The 21,007-nt window shown below is 37.4% G+C and overlaps 2 protein-coding genes across 2 annotated transcripts in view; one reads left to right on the forward strand and one right to left on the reverse strand.

Moving 5' to 3' along the window:
- PLCZ1 (phospholipase C zeta 1) overlaps positions 1 to 11,741 on the reverse strand; it is a 42,600-nt gene extending 30,859 nt beyond the window's left edge. The window contains exons 1-2 of the mRNA XM_033430300.2: positions 10,950 to 11,741; positions 672 to 903 (exon numbers count right to left, since the gene is read on the reverse strand). Of these exons, the coding sequence (XP_033286191.2) occupies positions 672 to 903; positions 10,950 to 11,126 (409 nt within the window). The 5' untranslated portion in view covers positions 11,127 to 11,741. The remainder of the gene's footprint in view (positions 1 to 671; positions 904 to 10,949) is intronic.
- Positions 11,742 to 12,806: 1,065 nt separating this feature from the next.
- On the forward strand, positions 12,807 to 13,892 carry CAPZA3 (capping actin protein of muscle Z-line subunit alpha 3). Its single transcript, XM_004270947.4, has one exon. It carries the CDS (start codon positions 12,971 to 12,973, stop codon positions 13,868 to 13,870), a length of 900 nt encoding a protein of 299 aa, XP_004270995.1. The 5' UTR covers positions 12,807 to 12,970; the 3' UTR covers positions 13,871 to 13,892.
- Positions 13,893 to 21,007: the final 7,115 nt, after the last annotated feature.

Here is a 21,007-nt window from a genome sequence, read left to right on the forward strand (position 1 = left end):
ACATAAATGGAAAAAATTGAAATATTTTAGCCAATGAAAGATGAGACAGAGATCAAAAACTATATGACAAAAAAAAACCCAAAAAACTATACAACAGCTCACTAGCCAAAATGGTCATTGAACTTAAACCAGATGACTGCATTCAAAAAAGAAAAGAAAAAATGTTTTAATGTTTATGAAATGTTGTAGACAATTATGTGTATAAACAACAGGGAAATTAGTGATTTTATAATGTTTTATTCTTTCCTAGAATTGTTTTCATTTAGCTAATTTAATATTCATATATTTTTCAATAAGATAGTGTATAAAAATGGAAAAGTGCCTATACCTGGGTTTTTATCTTATTAATGAATATCAAGACCCTTTCTTCCATTACAGTACTTGTAATAGAATCCTCATTTTGCTTTTCCTGAATAAGCTAATCTCTGAACACTTGAGAGATATACAGAAGCAGCTAAAAGAAAGGAACAGGACAATGAAAGAATGCCGCTGTTACACAACAAAGCTTTCTAAAAGATACATCTGCTGTCTGTAAAATATGAAATTAAAACAGCCAATATATATTACCCATAAGAAGTCTGACCTAATCAAAAATTTGAATTTATTAAGTGCAAATCTTAAAGAATAGTTTGCATATAAATATTTGATAAAACTTTGAAATACAAGCATACCTTCTTCAATAGGCTCATATTTTTGAATGATCTCAGAAGCAATACTTTTATTAATGTCAAGTGTATACTGCTCTTGTGTCAAAAATTGGGCCAGATTCTTTTCAAAAAGAAATTTCCGGTTTTCAGAATACGTGTTGAAAATCTCAATAATTTCTTCTCTGTGTGCAATAATTCGATAAATTGTTCTAAATTCTTCTATGGTGATTCTTCCTTGCTTCAGCCTGTCATTATCCTACTAAAAAACAATGACTGGTGGGCTCACATTGTGAACATAAAAAATACACAAAATGAAGACGTTAGAGTATTTGTGTAACATATATACCAACTTATACTGGAAAGCAGTTACATTGGATTCTTATTTCAGATAAAATACATAAAACTGCATGAAATGGTGCCAAAGTTGGGGAAAGGTTAATGGATCATCACCACTTAAAACCCAGTGGCCAGAGCTGCCCAGTTTAAGTGAAGAAGTGTATACTGCCCCTGGGGAGAGTTAGAGCCCTTACGCAGTTCTTTACCCGGAAAGACTTGCCCGAATTCAGGCGAAGCTGCTAGAGATTCTTCCAGACTTAGGACATCCCAGAACCATTTGGATTTACCTCAGACCTTCTCCTCACTGTGGTGATAACATATGCCATCCCATAGAGCTCACTATAGTCTGTTGTTTTGTCCCTGCCTAGTTGGTTTCCTCTATCAAAAGCTTTGTTTTGGGCACTTGGAAACTGAAATCTAGGACATGGGTCCATCATGAAGGGAAAACAGACCTGTGGTTTCAGATCTGCTCGGTCTGAATGGGAAAGGAAAGGTGATCCAGCAGGGGTGCAGGATTGCAGAGGGAAATGTTGACTCTGAGAGGTCATGGAACTTTCAGGGACATGTGTCCTACAGAGTCAGAAATATGAATCTAAATATCTGGAGGGGGATACAGGCTTGAGATGAACATGCTGGAGTTATTCCTGGGTGGATGTTTGTAAATAAATGGTCAGAAATAAGAAGACCCTCTCTGTAAAAAAGAAAACAAAAACAACCCAATAGCCATAGTTGGAATGGAAAGAAGTATGGGAGAAGATGAGGATTCTAGGTTATCTTTCAATTACACATTTCATTTTTCTATTCTACTCTATTTGAGTAGCTTCCTGAAACCATCCAAACAGTATGTAACCCCATGTCATCAATAGGCATCCTGCACCATAAATGTCAGAATAAATCATTCAAGATCACTGTAAATACAGAAGCTGCAATAGGTGGTAATACTTTGAGGAAGTGGAATCTGCATAATCACTGAAGGAACTGGGAGAGGGACAACCAAGGTCAGTTTCGATGAGAAAGAGTAGCTTCACCTGGTTGTTCTGGAAAATTCACATTTGAACTTTATGAGATAAGAGACAGGAAAGTGGACTGGGTCCAGTTATTTAAAGTAACAGAATCACTGTGAGGTTCTGAGTAGGAAAATGACTAGCATAGGAGAGGTTTAGTTGTGATTACTTGTGCATTACCAATGGGAAGAGAAGGAGAACTGCAGGTAAGGGAAGAGAGAAGATGCCATCCAGGTGGGAGGTGGTGAGTAGAAACTAAAGAACAGGTGTCAGTAAAATTATGAAGAGACAAGTCAGAAGGATTCAACACATTAACATTTTACATGCATGAGGGAGAGAAGTCAAGAAAGTCTGGAGTTGGGGAGAGTTAGAATAACTAGTAGAATTAGAGTATCACTTACAAATAAAAAACTGAGGTATAGGAAGTGCACCTTAGAAGGACATTTAATTTCCAAAGAGGCTATTTATATTTTAATTTTCTCAATATATTGCAGTACTTAAGCTTAAGGACAAAAAGTTCCTGTTAAAGGGCCACTGTATTGTGGTGAAAAGCTGACAATCTGTAGACAGTCTGAGCTGACATTATATTCCTAGCTCCAAAGTATGTGGGGTTTTGAACTTCTAAATTAAACTATGAGCTTCATACTCTTCACCTGCAAAATGGGGATAGATAGCACTACTTATGTCACAGGTTGCTATGAGGATGGAGATATCAGTGTATTGTTAGGTCTTATCTATGTCTGTTTCCCTCACACCCTCCAGCCTAGTGTCTCATCTTTTGACAAATTTAACTATAAAACAACCCTAAGGTACAACAGAGGATAAACATGCTGGAAATGATCTCTTCACTTTTTTAGGAAAAGTTCACTGATGGCTACCGGAGAGTTTGATCTGAGGAATCCAAGAAACAGTCTAAGCTGGGAATCAAGTAGGAAGAGCACCAGCTTAGTTCAAGGAGGAGCATTAATTTACACGTACAGAGCAGCTTGAAGAAGCAGGGGCTGGAATGGAGCCCCATTGGGAATGAGACGGTGATAAGCTTGGGAAGAAGATTGGAATCGGTGGTCGTCAAATAAGAAGTTGGGTCTCCAGAGCTCATTAAACAATAATAGCACCTTAAAATTACAAAATCTTAAAAATAATTCATATTATCAATAATCTCAGTAGACTACGAAGTTCAACTTACTGTTTTGAAATTTTGGATTTTGAGGTCCACATAAGTCAATGTTACAGAATTAATTTTGTTTTTAATTTAGCTCCATTTTGCTCATAATTTGTCATAAGATCTTAAGCAAGTCAATAAAAATCAAAGTGTGCCTGTAATTCCCGAAACATTTTGTCATGTAAAATTGTATGAATTAAAAACTTTTGTCTTACTGAATAGCAGCATACGATAAGATATACTTTATCCACTAAACAATGAAAATTCTGCTTCTTTCAAGCAGGATATAAACTTGACCATCTGAAATGTCCTCTGGTAACTCGTTCTGTTTTTCCCTAAAGATTGAAGTTGTTATCTGATACTAGAAAGAATTAGAGATATAAAGTTGAAACAAAATTCCACAAATACAAATAATTGCTACAACTGATCAAACCCAAAGGAAATGAAGGGTCAAAAATTAATCAAATTACCAAAAAAGAAAAACCACACACAAGAGGTGAGAATCGTATCGCTGAAAATGGGAAGTTCTAATTTTGATAGAAAGAGAAAAGGAAAAGGAAAGCAACAAAGGGTAAGTAATAAGGAGAAGAAAGATGACAGAGCGTCAGCAGAAGGGAAGAAAGAAGAAGAAAAGTGATAAGGAAGGTTCAAATCTGAGTACTGAGGCACGTAACAGCAGCCACAACTTGTAGGGTACCAATGTATTAATATCTCCCCTGTAGGAGGGAACTGAAGGTCAAAAATCTTATGTAAATTGTCCCCAGTCTCACAGGCATGGTAGACCAGGACCTGAACTAACTCCAAAACAATAAGGACAAGCAATGGGAGGAAAGAGAAAACAATACACCACTGCACGTATTGAGAGTATATGTGCAGAAATAAATTGTGTCAAATACAAGTCTGATCTCTTTAACTCTCTTAAATTTCTCAGTGTTTCTCCTTTGTCTTCAGGACAACATCCAAACTGTTGTGTGGAATCCAAGACCCTTGAAGACATCACTGATGGTTTCTTCCCTCACCCTCTCCCTTGCACTTCACACTGCCTGTGCTCTGAATGAGTTGCAGTATAAACCTCAAGCTGTCTCTTGCTATTGTAAAGGCTGTTTCTTCTGTCTGGAATGCCCTTCTTTTATTGTACTTCTTAACTTACAAATTTCTACTAATCCTTGAAAAAGTGTCCTTCTCTAGAAGTCATCCCTTATGTCCCTCTGTGTCTCTTCCTCAGCCCATGTTAGAGAGTCCTACTCAGGATTCTTATACGATTCTGTACCTTCTTCTCTCCTAGGGTTTATTACACTGAAATTAAAGCCTTTTTTTCTACTTCTCTTCTAGAAATGCCAAATTGTCTCAGACAGGAAGTCTGTCATCTGTTTCTTGTATCCTAAGTACTTATAAGAGTGTCTGACTGAGGTCTTCAGAACTTGGTCCAGCACCTAAACAATTTTATGATCCTGGTGAAATACGTTCATTTAATTGGATAAAGGAGCTAAAAATCTCCCTAAAGCTAGGGAGTGTAGGAAAACTATTTTTAAAAACATATTACAGAAAATATGCAAAATCTCAGGCCCCACTGCAGGGAATACTATAGCTTTTTAAAATGTTACATATTAATCATTTACAGTTTACAACATAAAATAAGAGTAATGAAGCCATCTTTCTCCTGTTTACAAAAAAAAAAAACCACGAAGCTCATTAAGTGGTTATTCTTTGCAAGCATTACAAAAAGAACTTTCCCAAACAACTCTTTCATTATTTATGTATAATTTTAAAATATATCTTTTACCTTAAGACTATGAATCCCATGAAGGTAGATATTTTATACTTATTTTTATTCCCAGTGCCTGGTACTGGACCTACCCTAAAGTAGGAGGCTAGTGATTATATGTTTAAATGAATGACTGAATACAGGAGGATAAAAGAACATATTAAAATAATTCTATTGTTAGTCATCCTGATAGTACACTTTAGAAAACAGAATTAAGCCTTTTCATTTTGTTACCATTCTCCATTGCTCAGTTTGTTAGTAAAAAGATGAAATGTTGCTTTAAAAATGACACCATGAGAAAGCTGATCTATCAAAACAAGAAATTTTAAAATAAAATGTAACATTTAAAATTATCTCTGAAATTACACTAAAAAACAAAGTATTCAGAATATATTCTAGGAAATCATATGACTTGCAACTTTCTTCCCAAACTCTGACATACTTGTTTAAACTACCTGGCAAACTTGGTTTTTTCTCTTTTTTCATTCTGTTTCCTTCTGCTTCTATTGCACAGATACAGCAGCCAGAGGCACCCAAGTCCCAGTCTTTCCTGAAGAAGGCCTATTTCCATACCTTGGAGACTGTCGCCAAGGCCAGGAGCTTGTGCACACAAGCTGTTTCCCAGAGGACACACCCCTTGATAGCCTGGCTCTGGCCGCCAGTGGGGCTTGTGTTCACGGGTTCAGCAGAACCCTGCCAAACAAAGAGAAAGTCCTTGGCTGGCAGTCCCTCTGGGGCTCCGCTCAGAGGGGATGGACTGATGCCCCCATCTTCCAGTCTTTTCCTGAAAGATGTCTATTTGCACACCTTACAAGCTGCTGCCTGAGGGTCCAGCTTCCAATCACCCTGCATCTAGATGCTGCCTGATCCTCTGTTATGAGACACTGCCAGGTCCTGGTACACCCTCAATGACTGGGAGCCATTAAGAATGAAGTAGGCTGCTTGCACTATCACAGAGGTTGAGAGACAAACCAGAACCAAGGCACAGAAACCGACAGAGAGTAAAGGAAAATGAAGAAACAGAGGAATATGTTCCCAACAAAAGAACAAGATAAAACCCCAGAAACAGACCTTATTAAAACAGAAGTAAGTGAATTACTTGATAAAGAGTTGAAGTAATGGTCATAAACAATATGGAAGTTCCTCAAAAAACTAAAAATAGAACTACCATATCATTCAACAAGTTCACTTCTTGGCACTCATTCAAAGGAAACGAAATCACTATCTTGAAAAGCTATCTGCACCGCCCTGTGTTCATTGCAGCATTATTTACAATAGTCAAGGCATGGAAACAACCTACATGGATAAAGAGAATATGAGATATATATGTGTGTGCGTGTATATATATCATATAAATATATATAATATTTTTCACCCATAAAAAAGGAGGGCTCCCCTGGTGGCGCAGTGGTTGAGAGTCCGCCTGCCGATGCAGGGGATATGGGTTTGTACCCCGGTCCGGGAAGATCCCACATACCACGGAGCGGCTGGGCCCGTGAGCCATGGCCGCTGAGGCTGCGCGTCCGGAGCCTGTACTCCGCAACAGGAGAGGTCACAACAGTGAGAGGCCCGCGTACCGCAAAAAAAAAAAAAAAAAAAAAAAAAAAAAGGGAATTCTGTAATTTGTGATGTCATGCATGGACCTTGAGGGCATTAGGCTAAGTGAAATAAGTCAGATGGGCAAAGACAAATACTGTATGATCTTATGTACATATGGAATCTAAAAAAAAAAAATGAACTCATAGCTAGAGAACAGATTAGTGGTTCTCTAGCTATGGTGAAGTGGATGAGAACAGCTAGGGCGTAGAAGAGGGGCAGGATGGATGAAGGTGGTCAAAAAGTACAAACTTCCAGGCATAAGATAAATCATTCTGGGATGTACTGTACAGTGTAGTAACTATAGATAATACTGCTATATCATATATTTGAAAGTTGCTAAGAAAGTACTCTTAAAGTCTCCCATCACAAGAAAAAAAAATCTGTACCTATGTGAAGAGATAAATGTCTACTAAACTTATCATGGTAATCACTTCATAATATTACATATATCAAATCATCATGCTGTTACACCTAAAGCTAATACAATACTATATGTCAATTATGTCTCAATAAAATTGGGGGTGGGGGCAGAGAAAGACTCATTAAGATTGCTCAGGAAGAGTTTGTTAAGTAAAAAGAAAGAAAATTAAGAACTCAACTTTAAGAGGAGAACAGAAGAGGAATGCTAGCAGGACAGATGGAGGAACGATATGAAATTTTAAAGAAAAACTTGGAGAGAGTTATGTCTTAGGAGTTAGAATAGAGAGAAGATTAAGAAAAGAGCGATAAATAAAATGCATGGAGAAGCTAACCATTGAATTTAGCATTTTTGAAATAAAGAGGTTTTCAAAATAGGTGTGAAGGCAAAATTTATTGCAATGAAACACTGAAGAAGTTGCAGGAAGAAATGTAAAGGATTCTTTCAGTTTATCTGCTAAAAGAGAGACTGTAACATTTAGAAGAGGATATGGTGCAATTTATTTAATTAAGATTAAAAATAAACTTAGACTCTGGAGAACCAACTAAGGTAGGAAATCATAAACTCGAGGTGGAACAAAACACAAATGTAAGTGCCTGAATTGACCCAAGTTGCAGATTTGTAGGGCAGAGGCAGCAGAGAAATATCCAAGCTCATCTCTCTGCCTTCTAACTCCCAATCCATTCTATACTGCTGGCAGATTTATCCTAAAATATGCAATATTTCCCTGCTCAAAAAATGTCAATGGCTACCCATTGCCTACAAAAGCAAGTCCAAATTCCACGGCCTACCAGTCACGATTTTTATCATCTGGCCATAACTTGCACTTGCAGCTATTTCTCACCACTCCCCTTGGAGCATCCTACACTCAAGTCATGGCTGCTTACCTGTGATTCTTCAACCATTTCTAGCAATGTGATCTACATATATTGCTTTTCACTCCTCAAGGTCCAGCAAGAATGACACCTCTACCATGGAATCTTTTATAAAAGCCCAAGTTAGAGTCTCTGTCTTCTCAGATTCCCTGTTAGCATTACCTAGGAAATTTATTATAATCTACTTCTAAAACAATAATTTCTGTATTTCTTTTCTCCTTAAAAGAGACATACAGTTTATTTTTTACAATCCGCTGTTTCTAACAGAGTGCCATGCACATACTGCAGATTTAATAATGGTTGCTAACTGCTTAGAGAATTTGAAAACTTAAGGTTAGTCCTATAATAATAAAAATTCTTGAAATTGAAGACAATACTATTTCATACTCAGCAAAAATCAAGAGTGTAATCTAAGACTAGCTATATGTATTGAAATGGCACATAATATTTCCTAAAAATAGCTGACATGCTACAAATTAAAGATAATAATAAAGCAATCAAAAAAAATTTTAGTAAAGGGATAAAAAAGAAACTTAGAGAACTGCTGCTCAAGCCATGACTCAATAATTAACTTTGTAAAAAGAAGTTTACAATATTTTGACAGTCATAAATTTACATGATCTTTATTCAAATTTTATAGTAAAATTTCACCTTAGAAAATAAATTCATGTCAGAATTTATGTCAGCTTCTTAGGAAATCAATGAATGTACTGTAATTTTCTATATTTTTTTGAATGATCATCAAGTAGCTTCAACTAATATTTATCGAGTGCCTACTTTATGCCTAGCTTGGTACTAGGTACATTCACAAACGATATCTTATTTAATATTCAGAACCATCCTGCAAAATAACTATATTAGTATCCCCGTTCTGCAGGTTAAGACATTTGCTCAGAGATTTCTGGCTTGCCAAGTACAACTAGAATCTAATAGACTGAACAATCTCCACATCCATTGAGCTTGCTAATGACAACAGCTGAGCATTTTGTGTGTGTGTGTGTGGCCACCAAAAACAAAGATTCATCATGATTCATTTTATTTGCTCTGGCTAAAATGTGTACCCTGAAGTGTGGAAAGATTAGCAACAAAAGTTAAAGCAAAAGAGTCAGATGTTTAAACTTGGTCTTCACCTTTCCAGAAAATTCAGTTAGCCAATACATTTTCCCTGAGCATATTACTTAATCAACATTTTAATGCATACACAGCAACTTAGCCTAAGGCAAAAAAGTATTTTCTATTAGAGGGCCTAGGGGAATTATTTTAATAGAACAGAATGGTTTATCATAATCATCAGCCTTGTTTATATGTAATTTATGCTTCTAAAGTATTTGAGTTCATTTTAAAGGGTTTTTTGAAGTATTCTAAGCAAACTCTGCCCCTCTAATTTCTATAATTAACATTGTTTTCATAGCTACTTTAAAAAGGTTTTACTAAACAAAATAGACCTTCAATCCTGCTATGTCCAAATAATCATAAATTTCAGTTAATGAGCTACTTATTTACTTGTTATAACTGTTTAGCATTCTACATGACGCTTTTCAATATGGCATGCTTTTACTCAAGTGGATTTCAAACAGCTATCTCTATCTTGCAGATAATTCAAAGCAACTTGATAATCACTAAATAAGATTTTCAATATTTCACATTTGATACAGATTTAGCATATTACTACCTCTATATTGTGTTGAATGTGAATTTCATTAAACCTGAAAGCAGATAGCTCTTTCTCCCTTCGGGCAATACCACCGAGGGAAAATTCTATGTGTAAACGTCTTTCACAGAAACTTGTGTTCTTCACTTGTGGTATTAGACATGAATTGATTAAAATTCTGATAGCTTATTGCAGCACAAGCTACTTGGATTCATAGAAACAGCTCTGAATTCTTTGTCTTTTACTGCAGTCTCCTGAGAAGTACAGCTTTTCTTTTTCGAAGCTCCTCTTTGTGGTTCGTAAACATGAGGGCTAAATCTTATTGAGAAAAATGCTTGTAGGGTCTGCTGTGTGTTTCTGCTTATTTTCTAAGCAGAGGCACCAACCACCTTTCTTCAGGACTAGCTCTTCAAGGATGTTTTACTAATGAAGAGATAGTATCTCCCTCCAGAGGAAAACTGCAGGTTTGTTTACTGTCCAGGATAATAATGATAATGACAGCCTCCAGGGCAAAGATCAGACAGGCCTACAGCCCATAAAAAAAGCTCTGGCTTTCTAAACTTGAGGTCCCTCTCAGGTAATGCCACCCACCGCGCCCGCACATGTCACCTGAGCCTCCTCACATCACACTTTGGGAACGGGGCTAGGAGACATGGCACCAAAATGTCGATACGCTGGCAGGTGCTATTTTTGTGAGTGCCAAGCTGTCTTTTTTCTCTGAACTGGAAACCTGCGTCTGCCAACATCCCTAAAACTGTATCAGGCTAACTGAGTAGCTCGCAGGTAAGGTAACACAAGCTTCCCGGTTTGTGTTAGTTGGTAACAATTTCAACAAGATTGTGTTATCTGGCTACTCACTTTCAAGAAACAAAATCATATTCAGGATGCCTATCTTCCTAACTATCTGAGCTGGCCAGTCTAGTGTTCTTGCCTGACTCGCCAAGAAATCTGACATTTCCTAGTGCAAAACTCAGCTATCTCTTGGTTTTTTCTTTTGTTTTTCATGAGCTTTCCCTTTGTCCTCTAGGGACAGACTTGATCCAGGTTCCCTTCCTACTAATTCTTCTTTAAACAAAGAGAATTTACGGCTTGTCTGCTTTGAGGTGAGAAAAATGCAATTTTTCTGAAGATTGCCCATTCCTTCTATAAATCACTAACATCCAATCCACTTACCATTTCATCATTTATATGATTTGATCTAATCAGATGACCAGTCCTAATCTGATGTGAACATTCCGGCATTCTCAGCAGATTGTTCTAAACTAATAACCTGGCATGATTTCAAATTTTATCAACAACTCATTTTACGTCTTACCTAAACTCTTTGTCTTGATTATAAATATATTTAGCATAATTAATTGCTTTAATTCTTAAGAGACTAATCTTTCATATGTATTTTCTTCAGAAAGCATCCAAGTAGTTATCGACATTTTCCAATATTGGATTAAGTCCTTCCTAGGGTGGGGTGTTCAGAGGGCGGATATTATCTCACCTTAAAAATATACTTCACGTGAATAGTATTGCACCGAATATCTAATTTTTCAAGTAATTTCAGAGTTTTTTCTAGGGTAATTTTTCCATATTTAAAGTCATCCCGAACCATGGACAAAAACCATGTACGAAAGGACACCAAAAAAAAGAAGTTAAGGAAATTCTCACAGAAAGCCATTAAGTACTTAAAATGACTAAAGAATATTTTACCTCTCTTCAGATCAACGTTTTTATTTTCAGAGGAGAGTCTATCACAGGCTTAAATGAGAAAACAATTTTATGATAAATAATATTTTTAAAAAACTAAGTAGGCACTACTCTGTGCTAAAGGTATGAAAGGGTATAACACAATAAAAATTACAGGAAAACAATAAAAATTAACATTTGAGAAATCAAGCTATTACTTGGGAAATACAGTCTATCTTCTGAAGACGTGAACTTGGGAGACAGCTGAACATCAACACTTGATCTCTCTCAGCATTAGTTTCCTCATCTGAAAAGTGGTCAAATTAATACTTCCAGAAGGTGGGGGCATTAAATGAGTTCAAACCATGTCTGATATGATTATTACCACTACATTAGCCAAATGTCAGGCTACACGCATGCCCCAAAAAAGCAACATTTTAAGGACCATAGAAAAGAGTAAAAAAAAATGTCATGGTGTCTATTTAGTATGAAAGAGAAGACAAAAATAATCAAGCTTGCTTATTATCTACAGAGAAACTACAAAAATTAGGACACTTCAAATTGAAAAACTAAGGTTAAGAAGAATTAACATGACTGTCTATAAAATTGTGAAAGGTACTGGTAAAAATTGTTTAACAACACACTCAATTTCAGATTGTTAGAACTAATTGGAAACCCTTCAAACTAATGGCAATGACTTAATACGGCAAAGCTCATGTTATTATAAGAAAAAGATACAGGAAGCTAGGGAAACTCAGAAAAGCTCAGGGCAGAAAGGGAAGGAAGCAGTTTTTGCTTAAATGAGAGAAACTTAAGTTCAGGACTCTTCAAAAAGAATGAGAAAAGAATCAAGGAAAGGGGATAAATCAAAAGAGGAAAGAGGAACAGAAAGCACTCTGAGTGGATATTTGTTCTCCATATTTTCATGACCTGTAGTTCCGTTTCTCCTCGCTTAGAAGTTTCTCCCCATTATGAGTTGCCACAAGTTCCAAATATAATTAACTCTGCCCCTTTGCAGGAGAGGGATTTCTTGAAACTCATCCACTGATGCCACTGCCCCTTTTCTAGAAAGAAAGCAGAAAACACAGTGGTTTGTTGCCTTTGTTCTTTGGAGTTAGCTCAACACTTAAATCCCACAGAAACCATATGTAACATGTGGTCTCTTCACTTCACTGCCCTTAAAACTTTCTGGTTTCTTGCTTACGTTATGACCATTTCCAAACCCACAATGTTTATAAATGAGGCATCTCTTGCTGTCTGGCATTTTCCCATGAACTGCCATCGTACCTCATTTTATTTTTACTGTTTTGTTTAAACCCCTCAAACCTTTCAGCATAGCGTGCTTCCACTGGGTTGGGGACAGTTATTCTGAGGGCCTGATTATACATCAATGCCATCGTGGTCCCCAAAAGGTGCAAAGGGTTGCCAGACACTCTCTAGAAACTCTGGGCTGCTTCTCTAGATCCCTGACAACATATAATGCACACAGAGACACACCACTTTTGAAGAAGGCTGTTCTGGAGGCTAAGTTCTTAAAATCTTCAAAATTCTTATAGCTGGTTGGCTGAGCACCATGCTGTCAGGTGACTATCATGTTTTTCTTCTGGTCTGAACACCTAATGTGATATCACTGAAAGTTCCATACCTCATAGAGAAAGCTTCTTTATGACTTCATCAGGAGACTCAGAGCTTGCCAGACAACCTGTTTTTTCATGGTCAGACATGGTAATCTTAAGCTGAATGTGTAACACCTTGATGGGAAGGTTGTCCCATGGAATGTTTTCTCATCTTTGAACACTCTTTATTTCAGAAGCTCTGCTTCTGCTACAACCAAACATGTCACTTAGCAATCTGAGTAAGAAAGAGAAAGAAAAAGTAATTCTCAGACTGTTAATGCAGGGTCCTCCAGGGGAATTTGTAAATGTCTTTGATGATCTCTGTCTGCTTATCCGTGATGAAAAACTCATGCACCATCTAGGTGAGTGTGCAGGCCACCAACACTGCCAAAAATATTATGTCCCACTCTCCATCAATGGGAATACGGTCCTCCTGTCTCACCACAACGTAGTGAGTAACTACCGATTTTTTGACCACCAGAGCAAACTTTCTTTCAAATTCGACCTGCTTCAAAACCAGTTAAAAGACATCCAAAGTCACGGCATCATTCTGAATGAAACGGAGTACCTGAGGACTGTTGTTCTGTGCGCCTTAAAGCTGTATGTGAATGACCACTATCCAACGGGGAACTGCAATGTGCTGAGAAAAACGGTGAAAAATAAAGAGTTCTTGATCGCTTGCATTGAAGATCACAGCTACGAAAAGGGAGATTACTGGAATGGCCTTTGGAAATCGAAATGGATTTTCCAAGTCAATCCATTTCTAACCCAGGTAACAGGGAGAATTTTTGTGCAAGCTCACTTCTTCAGATGTGTCAACCTTCATGTCGAAATCTCCAAGGACCTGAAAGAAAGCTTGGAAGTAGTTAACCCAGCTCAACTGGCTCTAAATTTCGCGAGGCTTGTGGAAGAGCAAGAGAATAAATTTCAAGCTGCAGTCTTAGAAGAATTACAGGAGTTATCAAACGAAGCCCTAAGAAGAATTCTACGAAGAGATCTTCCAGTGACCCGCACTCATATGGACTGGCAGAGGATACTCTCTGACTTGAATCTGGTGATGTATCCTAAATTAGGATACGTCGTTTATTCAAGAAGTGTGTTAGGCAACTGGATTAGATAAAGGATTTTTGCTCATGGTAACTGTCTTAACCTGATTACTTTGTTTCAGGGGGGCGGGGAGGGTGGCAGAGGTTATTTGCCTGAAGTTGAGAAGCCACTAGACATGCCTGTCACTTTGCAGATGCAAGTTTTGGGGGGTTTTTTTGTTTGTTTCTTTTCAGGGGGGGATAATTGGTCACATCACACAGCTTGTGGGAACTTGGTTCACCGACCAGGGATTGAACCTGAGCCTTTGGCAGTGAAAGCGCAGAGTCCTAACCACTGGACCTCCAGGGAATTCCAGATTCAAGTTTAAATTAGGGACAAGTCTACCAAATCATTTTATTCAAGGAATATTTACCAGTAAGTCAAGAAAATGATGATGGAAATGTATTTAATGGTAGGGACCACCATAAAGCCAGAAACACTTTTAGAACCTAAAATGGTTTTATAGAATGTGGCACCCCAGAAGTATTAATAGAGGTGGCCAGGCTTAAGGCTGTGTATGTGTGTGTGCTTGTGTGTGTGTACAGGAATGACTTTTGACTTTCTTTGTAACTGGAGAAGGTATGTAAATGAAAGTCATTCTGCGAATGATACTTCACCTAACTCAGTTCAGTCCTACACCAACCCTGAGCGGGTAGATTTCAATAAGTAACATTAAGGTTGGATGTTCCATGAAACCAACAGATATTAAAAATCTAGCTCATATGAAGGACTATTGGATCCATAGCCATCCCCCCCCAAACACACAATAATCTGGAATTACTCCAGTCCCCAGGCTTTTCTGATACCTAACATGGTCTTCGAAGAATCAACTGGAAAAGCTTGACTCCCAAGCTTATATAGTCCAGCTCTTGTGAAGTCATCACTACAAGCATATATAAGTGCTTATTTCATGCTGGACCTTGTGCTAGATGATTTACACACAATTTCTCATCATTAGGCTGCTACTAGTAGTAACCCCATTTTACATGAGAAGAATCTAAGACCTGAGTTGGTTAATTCACACAGGCACATAGTAGGTGGTGGGTGTGACTACCTCTAACACTCTTAACCTCTAGGGTATTGCAGCTCTCTGTGGAGGCCTGCTTCCTTGAGACTTGTAAACTCTACCCTGCAATGACTTAAATGCCCTAGGCAAGCATTTCACCCAAAGGATACCCCCAAAGGAACTGGAACAGGTGGGCTGCTGTTTTCTAGCCAAGATGTCCCCTATCACTAGTCCCAGCAATGTTACTGACCACTTGTGTCTACTCTCAAAGAAATCCAAATCTAAACCTCTCTAATAAGATTGCAGTCGAGCAGCAGATGGGCCCCAGCCCCCAAGTCCAACTTATCAGGGAAGCAAAGTGCTTTATAGTTTGGATCCATGCAATTGAAAAAAGGTCTAATTTTACTTAATAAACATTGGAGCAAGTGTTTATTAAGGATCCTAGGCAAAAATGTCTAAATCTCAAACTTCTTTTCCTCAACTTGTAGATCTTAGAGAATCTCAGGAGGATTACCTAAGGTGTATCATTAAAACTATAACTTTCCAGTCAGTACCCATCCTCAGATTCTGATTTAATAGGTCAGAAAAATCTACATTTTAAACAATTATTGGTGATGATTCCAATGAAAGGGACTCTAGGACCACATTTTAAGTATATTGTTCTAATCTTAAACTAACACACCTTTATTTCTATTAATTGAAATCATTTCCTATTGTCCATTAAGGGCCATTTCTACTACTTCACTGGGTTCACCATGCACAGACCAAAGGACAGGCCTTCATCTGCCATGTTAAAAAATTAAGAAAAATCTTTCTAAAGAAAAACAGCAAGGAAAATTGCTCTCATTGCCCTAAAATATACCCATCTGACAAATTATTTTGCAAAAATTTGAATTCATATTATGGTTATATATGTGTTGATTTTCCAGATCATTCCACAGTAAGGCTTAATGTTTTATGGAACAATCACAGAAGCATTTAACACCCACTTTAACACAGGGTTTTAAAAATAATATTTATTGGTATTTCTGGATATAAAAGTCACATGTGCAAATCATAGAAAATGCTTAAAGTATAAAGCATGTTGGCCAATTTCCTTCCACCCAATTTTATGGAATTGTTTTAAATACTAAGGATATACAGTATATAAAAATTTGTATCCTGTTCTTTTTGTATAACCTCCTATATCATAAATATTGTCCCATGTCATTAAAACCCCTTGAGCACATAATTTTAATTATTTACATGATATTCATACACAATAACAAGACAACCATTTCTCTATTCATGCATAATTTAAAATTTTAGCATTTTATTTTTGTTATTAATTAGGCTATAGTATCTCTGTGCATAAAGCTTTGCCCACATTATACATTATTTCCCTTAAGATAAATTCCCTATAATCACATATTGATGCTCTTAATACATATTGCCAAATTGCTTTCCAGAAAGATTTAACAATTTATAATCCAGTTGGTAGCATAAAAGTATTTAGCTCACCACAGTAATCTTGACAATATTGAATATCAAATGTTTTCTTTGATAGGCAACAAACCTTAAAACAAAACGAGTAAAAAAGGTATTTCACTAACTTATGCTACCCTATACCTAAAAGCATTCCCACAACAATATTATTTGGTAGTTACTTTCTTTATATGGAGGCTGGCATAGCCAGGAAAATCTACAGTTACTACCTTTTCTCGGAACCTTTATCTCTCACACACACACACACACACACACACACACACACACACACACACACACACACACACTCTTACATTTAAACCTGCACTATGTGCCCAGGCATATACACACATACACACAAAATCCTTGAGATTCTGAAGACTCAGTGTGATATTTTTTTAATATTCCAGTATTCTCTCCCCCAATCCTATTTCCAGCTGGAATGTTAGCTCCATCAGAATCCGGACCTCGTCTATCCCAAGTATCTAGTCCATTATTGTCTGTCATATGGTAGGTACTCAGTGAATTAATGAGCAAATGAACAAATAAATCATGATAAAAGGTACATAAAGCATGGCAGGCTTAACTAGCCTTAAGACTTTGTAGACCATAACTACTTGCTGCCTCTTTAGGAACGATGTATTCCTCTGCCGATTCCCAAGGCTGAGGTTGGGACTCTTCATTATAAGGCAGTTGATTGCATTCTGAAGCTGCTATTGGCTGCCTCCTGCTCTGATGAAAACCTTTGCTCTTTTCCCACTCCAAATGGAGAGAGATGTTTCCTCCAACAAGTTGAAGAAAATCAAGTTCTCCAAAAGTCATGTACAGTATTTTGGGTCAATTTTACATGATCCTCTGTCAAAGATTTTTTGCCCTTCCCTTTGGGGTGCTAGTCCAGAGCGTTAGTCAAATGACCATCTCATGTTCTGCTCAGAGATCCGTGGAGGGGTGTATACCCTGCAACGTCCCCCTATGTCAGGGTGAGTCCCGGCTGTTCTGGGATGTGCCTTAGCCTCAGGCGTGCCTTGAAGCTAAAACAGGCTTCAATCTTCCTTCTTTGTTGGGACCTTCACCACAGTGTACAAGACCCAACTACACCCTTTGTTATCTGAAAACTGGGTTAGCCTCTTGGTGGGTATCAAGCCAATAGACACAACCAAGCCAAAGATCTGGATAAGGAAGGATTTATTATTACTTTCAGCAGTTATGGAGAACACCAGGGATCCTTCCCAAAGCAGTGTCTCCCTGGACAGCAAAATTGGGAAGTTTTAAGCTAATGGTACATGCATATTCATGAAGGGGCTTGAGCAGAGGAGAATTCAGCATAGAATTGGGGCAGAGGTCCACTGAGTCCAAGCTTTAGTTGACTGAAGTAATGCCAGGAGGATCAGAAAAGGTCAACCTCATCATCCCTTAGATTCCAGTTGATCTGATGGTTGAGGGGGGATTTAAATTCTGCAAACAGCTCAAGACTGTGCTTTAGGCTAGTCTTTACCATTGAAAGAGAACTGGGTGTCTAATAAGTTATCTTTGCGATTGTTACTTCTCTTGTCTGATAACAATCGCTTGTTTCTGCATTCTTTTGTTCCCTTAAGATCATGAATTGCTGAGACAAGGGCAAGCATGTGGCCAGGCTTAGATCATGAAATGCCTTAGGCAAAATGTGACTTCTCTTATGTCAAGAAAGCTACACCTGGTTTTCTTTCCCCGGGGACCCCCTACCCTGTCTGCTTACAAAACCTATCTATCTCAACTCCACATCAGTCACTGATCTCTCATTCCTGATGAGCAATCAATTTATTCTTTTCTATTGACTCCCGTGGCCTTCTTCATGATATGCTTTCAAATTTTTCTGCTCTACTCAAGCTCTACTTCATCATTCTTTCACTTAGTAAATGACTTTGTTCTTTACTAAGAAGACACATGCTTTCAAAAAGAGCTCCTACAGCTTCTTTTCTCTGCACTTAAAAACATATTTATTGTCTTCTCCCTCCAAATAGTCACCAAAGCAGTGTATGTTCTTTCTGAGACTAATTCTTCTTCCTGTGCACCTGACTAAATCCTTGATCTTCTGTCATCCAGGCTCTTGATTCATCAGCTATTTTTTATGCTTGACCCCTCACTTTCGTTATCCCCTCTTGGTTCCTCTCCTCTATAAGCAAACATACTCAGTTCCAATTATCCTAAAAAAATCTTCCCTACGAATCTCTCAGGTCCTTTCACCATGAAACTTTTCAAAAGATTATCCTATTCTTAATTTTTTTCTGCTTCCTTACCACTTAATATTTTCTTAAAGGAATGGATTTAATTAAGAGCCTTCTATGTTTTAGGCATTCTACCAAGCAATTTCACCTGCCTCATTGAATCCTTATAAGAATCGTACAACTGGGAATTATTTTTTACAGCTTAGGAAACTAAGAGTATTCCTAAGTAATTTTGCCAAATTGATACAGCTAGCAAGTGACAGAACTAGGATTCCAATTCAGGTCTGTCACACTTCAGAACTCCTGCCCTTTACACCACATCATGCTGCCTTTACTCTGCACCTTCTGCCTTCCAGTCCAACAGTATATTGAAAATCCATTCTCGAAAGTTTTCAATATCATCATTGTTCATTTCAATGACCTTCCGTCAGTTAGGATCATGAGAACTTGACTATTTCTTTATCCTGAAAAACTTTTCTTTCCTCAGTTGTAACTACATCTTAGTATCCTCCTTCTCTGATTCTTTTCATTTTTCCTCCTCCACTGTACCCCACGCTCAAACATAGGCATCCTCCAAACCTAAGTTCTCTGTCCTCTTCTTTTTACATGATCACCCTCATTCACCAAGGTTTTCAGCAACCACCCTATTCTTCACAATATTCCGGTACAACAGTACTGGCTACTCACTAGCCATACCTATGACTAAGTAGCTCTTCAAAACAGTATTATTTTTTTATAGCATGTGCATCTTTTTCTCTTCCCTCTTAGCTACCAAACTTGCTAATTATTTTTCTATTTTTATGTTATTATTGAACTTGTCACTAAGCACTATATTCTAAGATACAACCTTGACCACACTCTGCCAGAGCAGCTTTGCATAAACACATCTCCCGGTGTGACTTGACCTCCAAGGATGTCCTGTCTTGACACTGCTCCCCCTTGATCCACACTCCCTCCCACCATCCCTCCAACCCTGACCACCCATGTTCTATAAATGAAGAAAAGACATCTACTAAATAATCATACAGATGACTCCAATCAACTTGACTTTGTGCTTCATTTCTACATTCCAATATTACCTACAAGTTTTACCTTACAGTGTCAAAATCAACATTTTCAGAACTAAGTTTTTATTCTTTCCTACCTCTCTCTCCTTCAAGAAAATTACTTTCTTTTTTTTTTTTTTTCCTGCTCTTACAAGCACTATCTTACCATTAATTCAAGGTCAAAACTTCGGGCATCTTTAACTTCTTTCCTATTTCCTAAAATCCAATTAGTCATTGCATCTTTTTATTTCTGTTCCTGCATTTTTCTTATTTATTCCCTTTGTCACCTTATCATTAATTCTTGTCACTTCTCATGTATCAAGTTTTCTAACTGACCTGCCTTTATTTTCTTTCTTAAATCTCCAATCTATTCTCTGAAGTTCTACCAAATTAATTTTCATAAACCTTAACTGATTATTCATTGTGTTACACACAATCTTGATCAAATACTTTTAAACAATACCTATTGACTAGGAGATCCATTTCAAATTCCCTGGCTTAGCATTCCAAGGTCCCCCATGACCTGAGTGCCCCTATACCTTCCATGGATCTAACATGGCTAAACAGGACTTTAGGACTGGACTTAATCACCTTTTCCAAAAAGCCAAGAGAAGCTTCACCAAAAGTGCTCTCTACATTTCCTATATGTAAACACATTCTAGCTCTAATTTTGCCTTGAAACTTTTCCATCCTAATTTGAATATTAGACGCGTGTGTTTGTCCTCTTACTCTAATATACTAAGGAAGGGATTTTTTGTTTCATTCATACACAGTGTAATGGAAATCTATGAAATTTTGAGTTAGAATAAGTTCAAGTCCTGATTCTACCAATTACTACTTTTGTGACATAAGGCAAGGATAAAATATATAACTTCTTTGATAACCAATTGTTCCATTTGTTAAATAGGGGTTAAATGCGTGATGTTTTACATACAATGTGTGAGCAATAAATCGTTCACGAATAAATAAATGTTGAAGAGAGGAGAGCTTCCGTAAGTCTCTCAGGTTGGCCAGAGCTTCACAAGCAACATTTCCTAAAGATAAGAGAGAGTATCTGAAGCATCATTCCTCAATCCAACAAAAGCTCTCTATCTTTCAGGAATTCTAATTTACAAATATCTCTGATTTGGAAATACCGTTTTGCATTTTAAAGATCTTTCATAGTGTCTGGCATACGATAAGAATATAATTCCTATAATGCCAGGAGAATATAATTTTCCTGGCAATACATTCTTGAGATCTTATTATATGTCACATGAAGTAGATCCCTTTAGGAGCCTCCAGGGACAAGATTTATTTTCAGATTTAATCAGTCAATGTCCCAACAGGAAACAGATGACAAATACAGATATGATAGTTCAAAGAGAGTATAATGAAGGGATTATCCACAAAGATGTGGGAACACAAGGGACAGCGAAATAACATGAAAGCAGTTTACATCTTTAGGTCAA

The sequence above is a fragment of the Orcinus orca genome, chromosome 11 (genome assembly GCF_937001465.1).
Source record: "Orcinus orca chromosome 11, mOrcOrc1.1, whole genome shotgun sequence".
Classification (NCBI taxonomy): Eukaryota; Metazoa; Chordata; class Mammalia; order Artiodactyla; family Delphinidae; genus Orcinus; species Orcinus orca.

What these genes read in the sequence shown, in the direction of transcription:
- CAPZA3 (XM_004270947.4), top strand. Translation starts at nt 12,971, where the DNA reads ATGTCACTTAGCAATCTGAGTAAGAAAGAGAAAGAAAAAGTAATTCTC.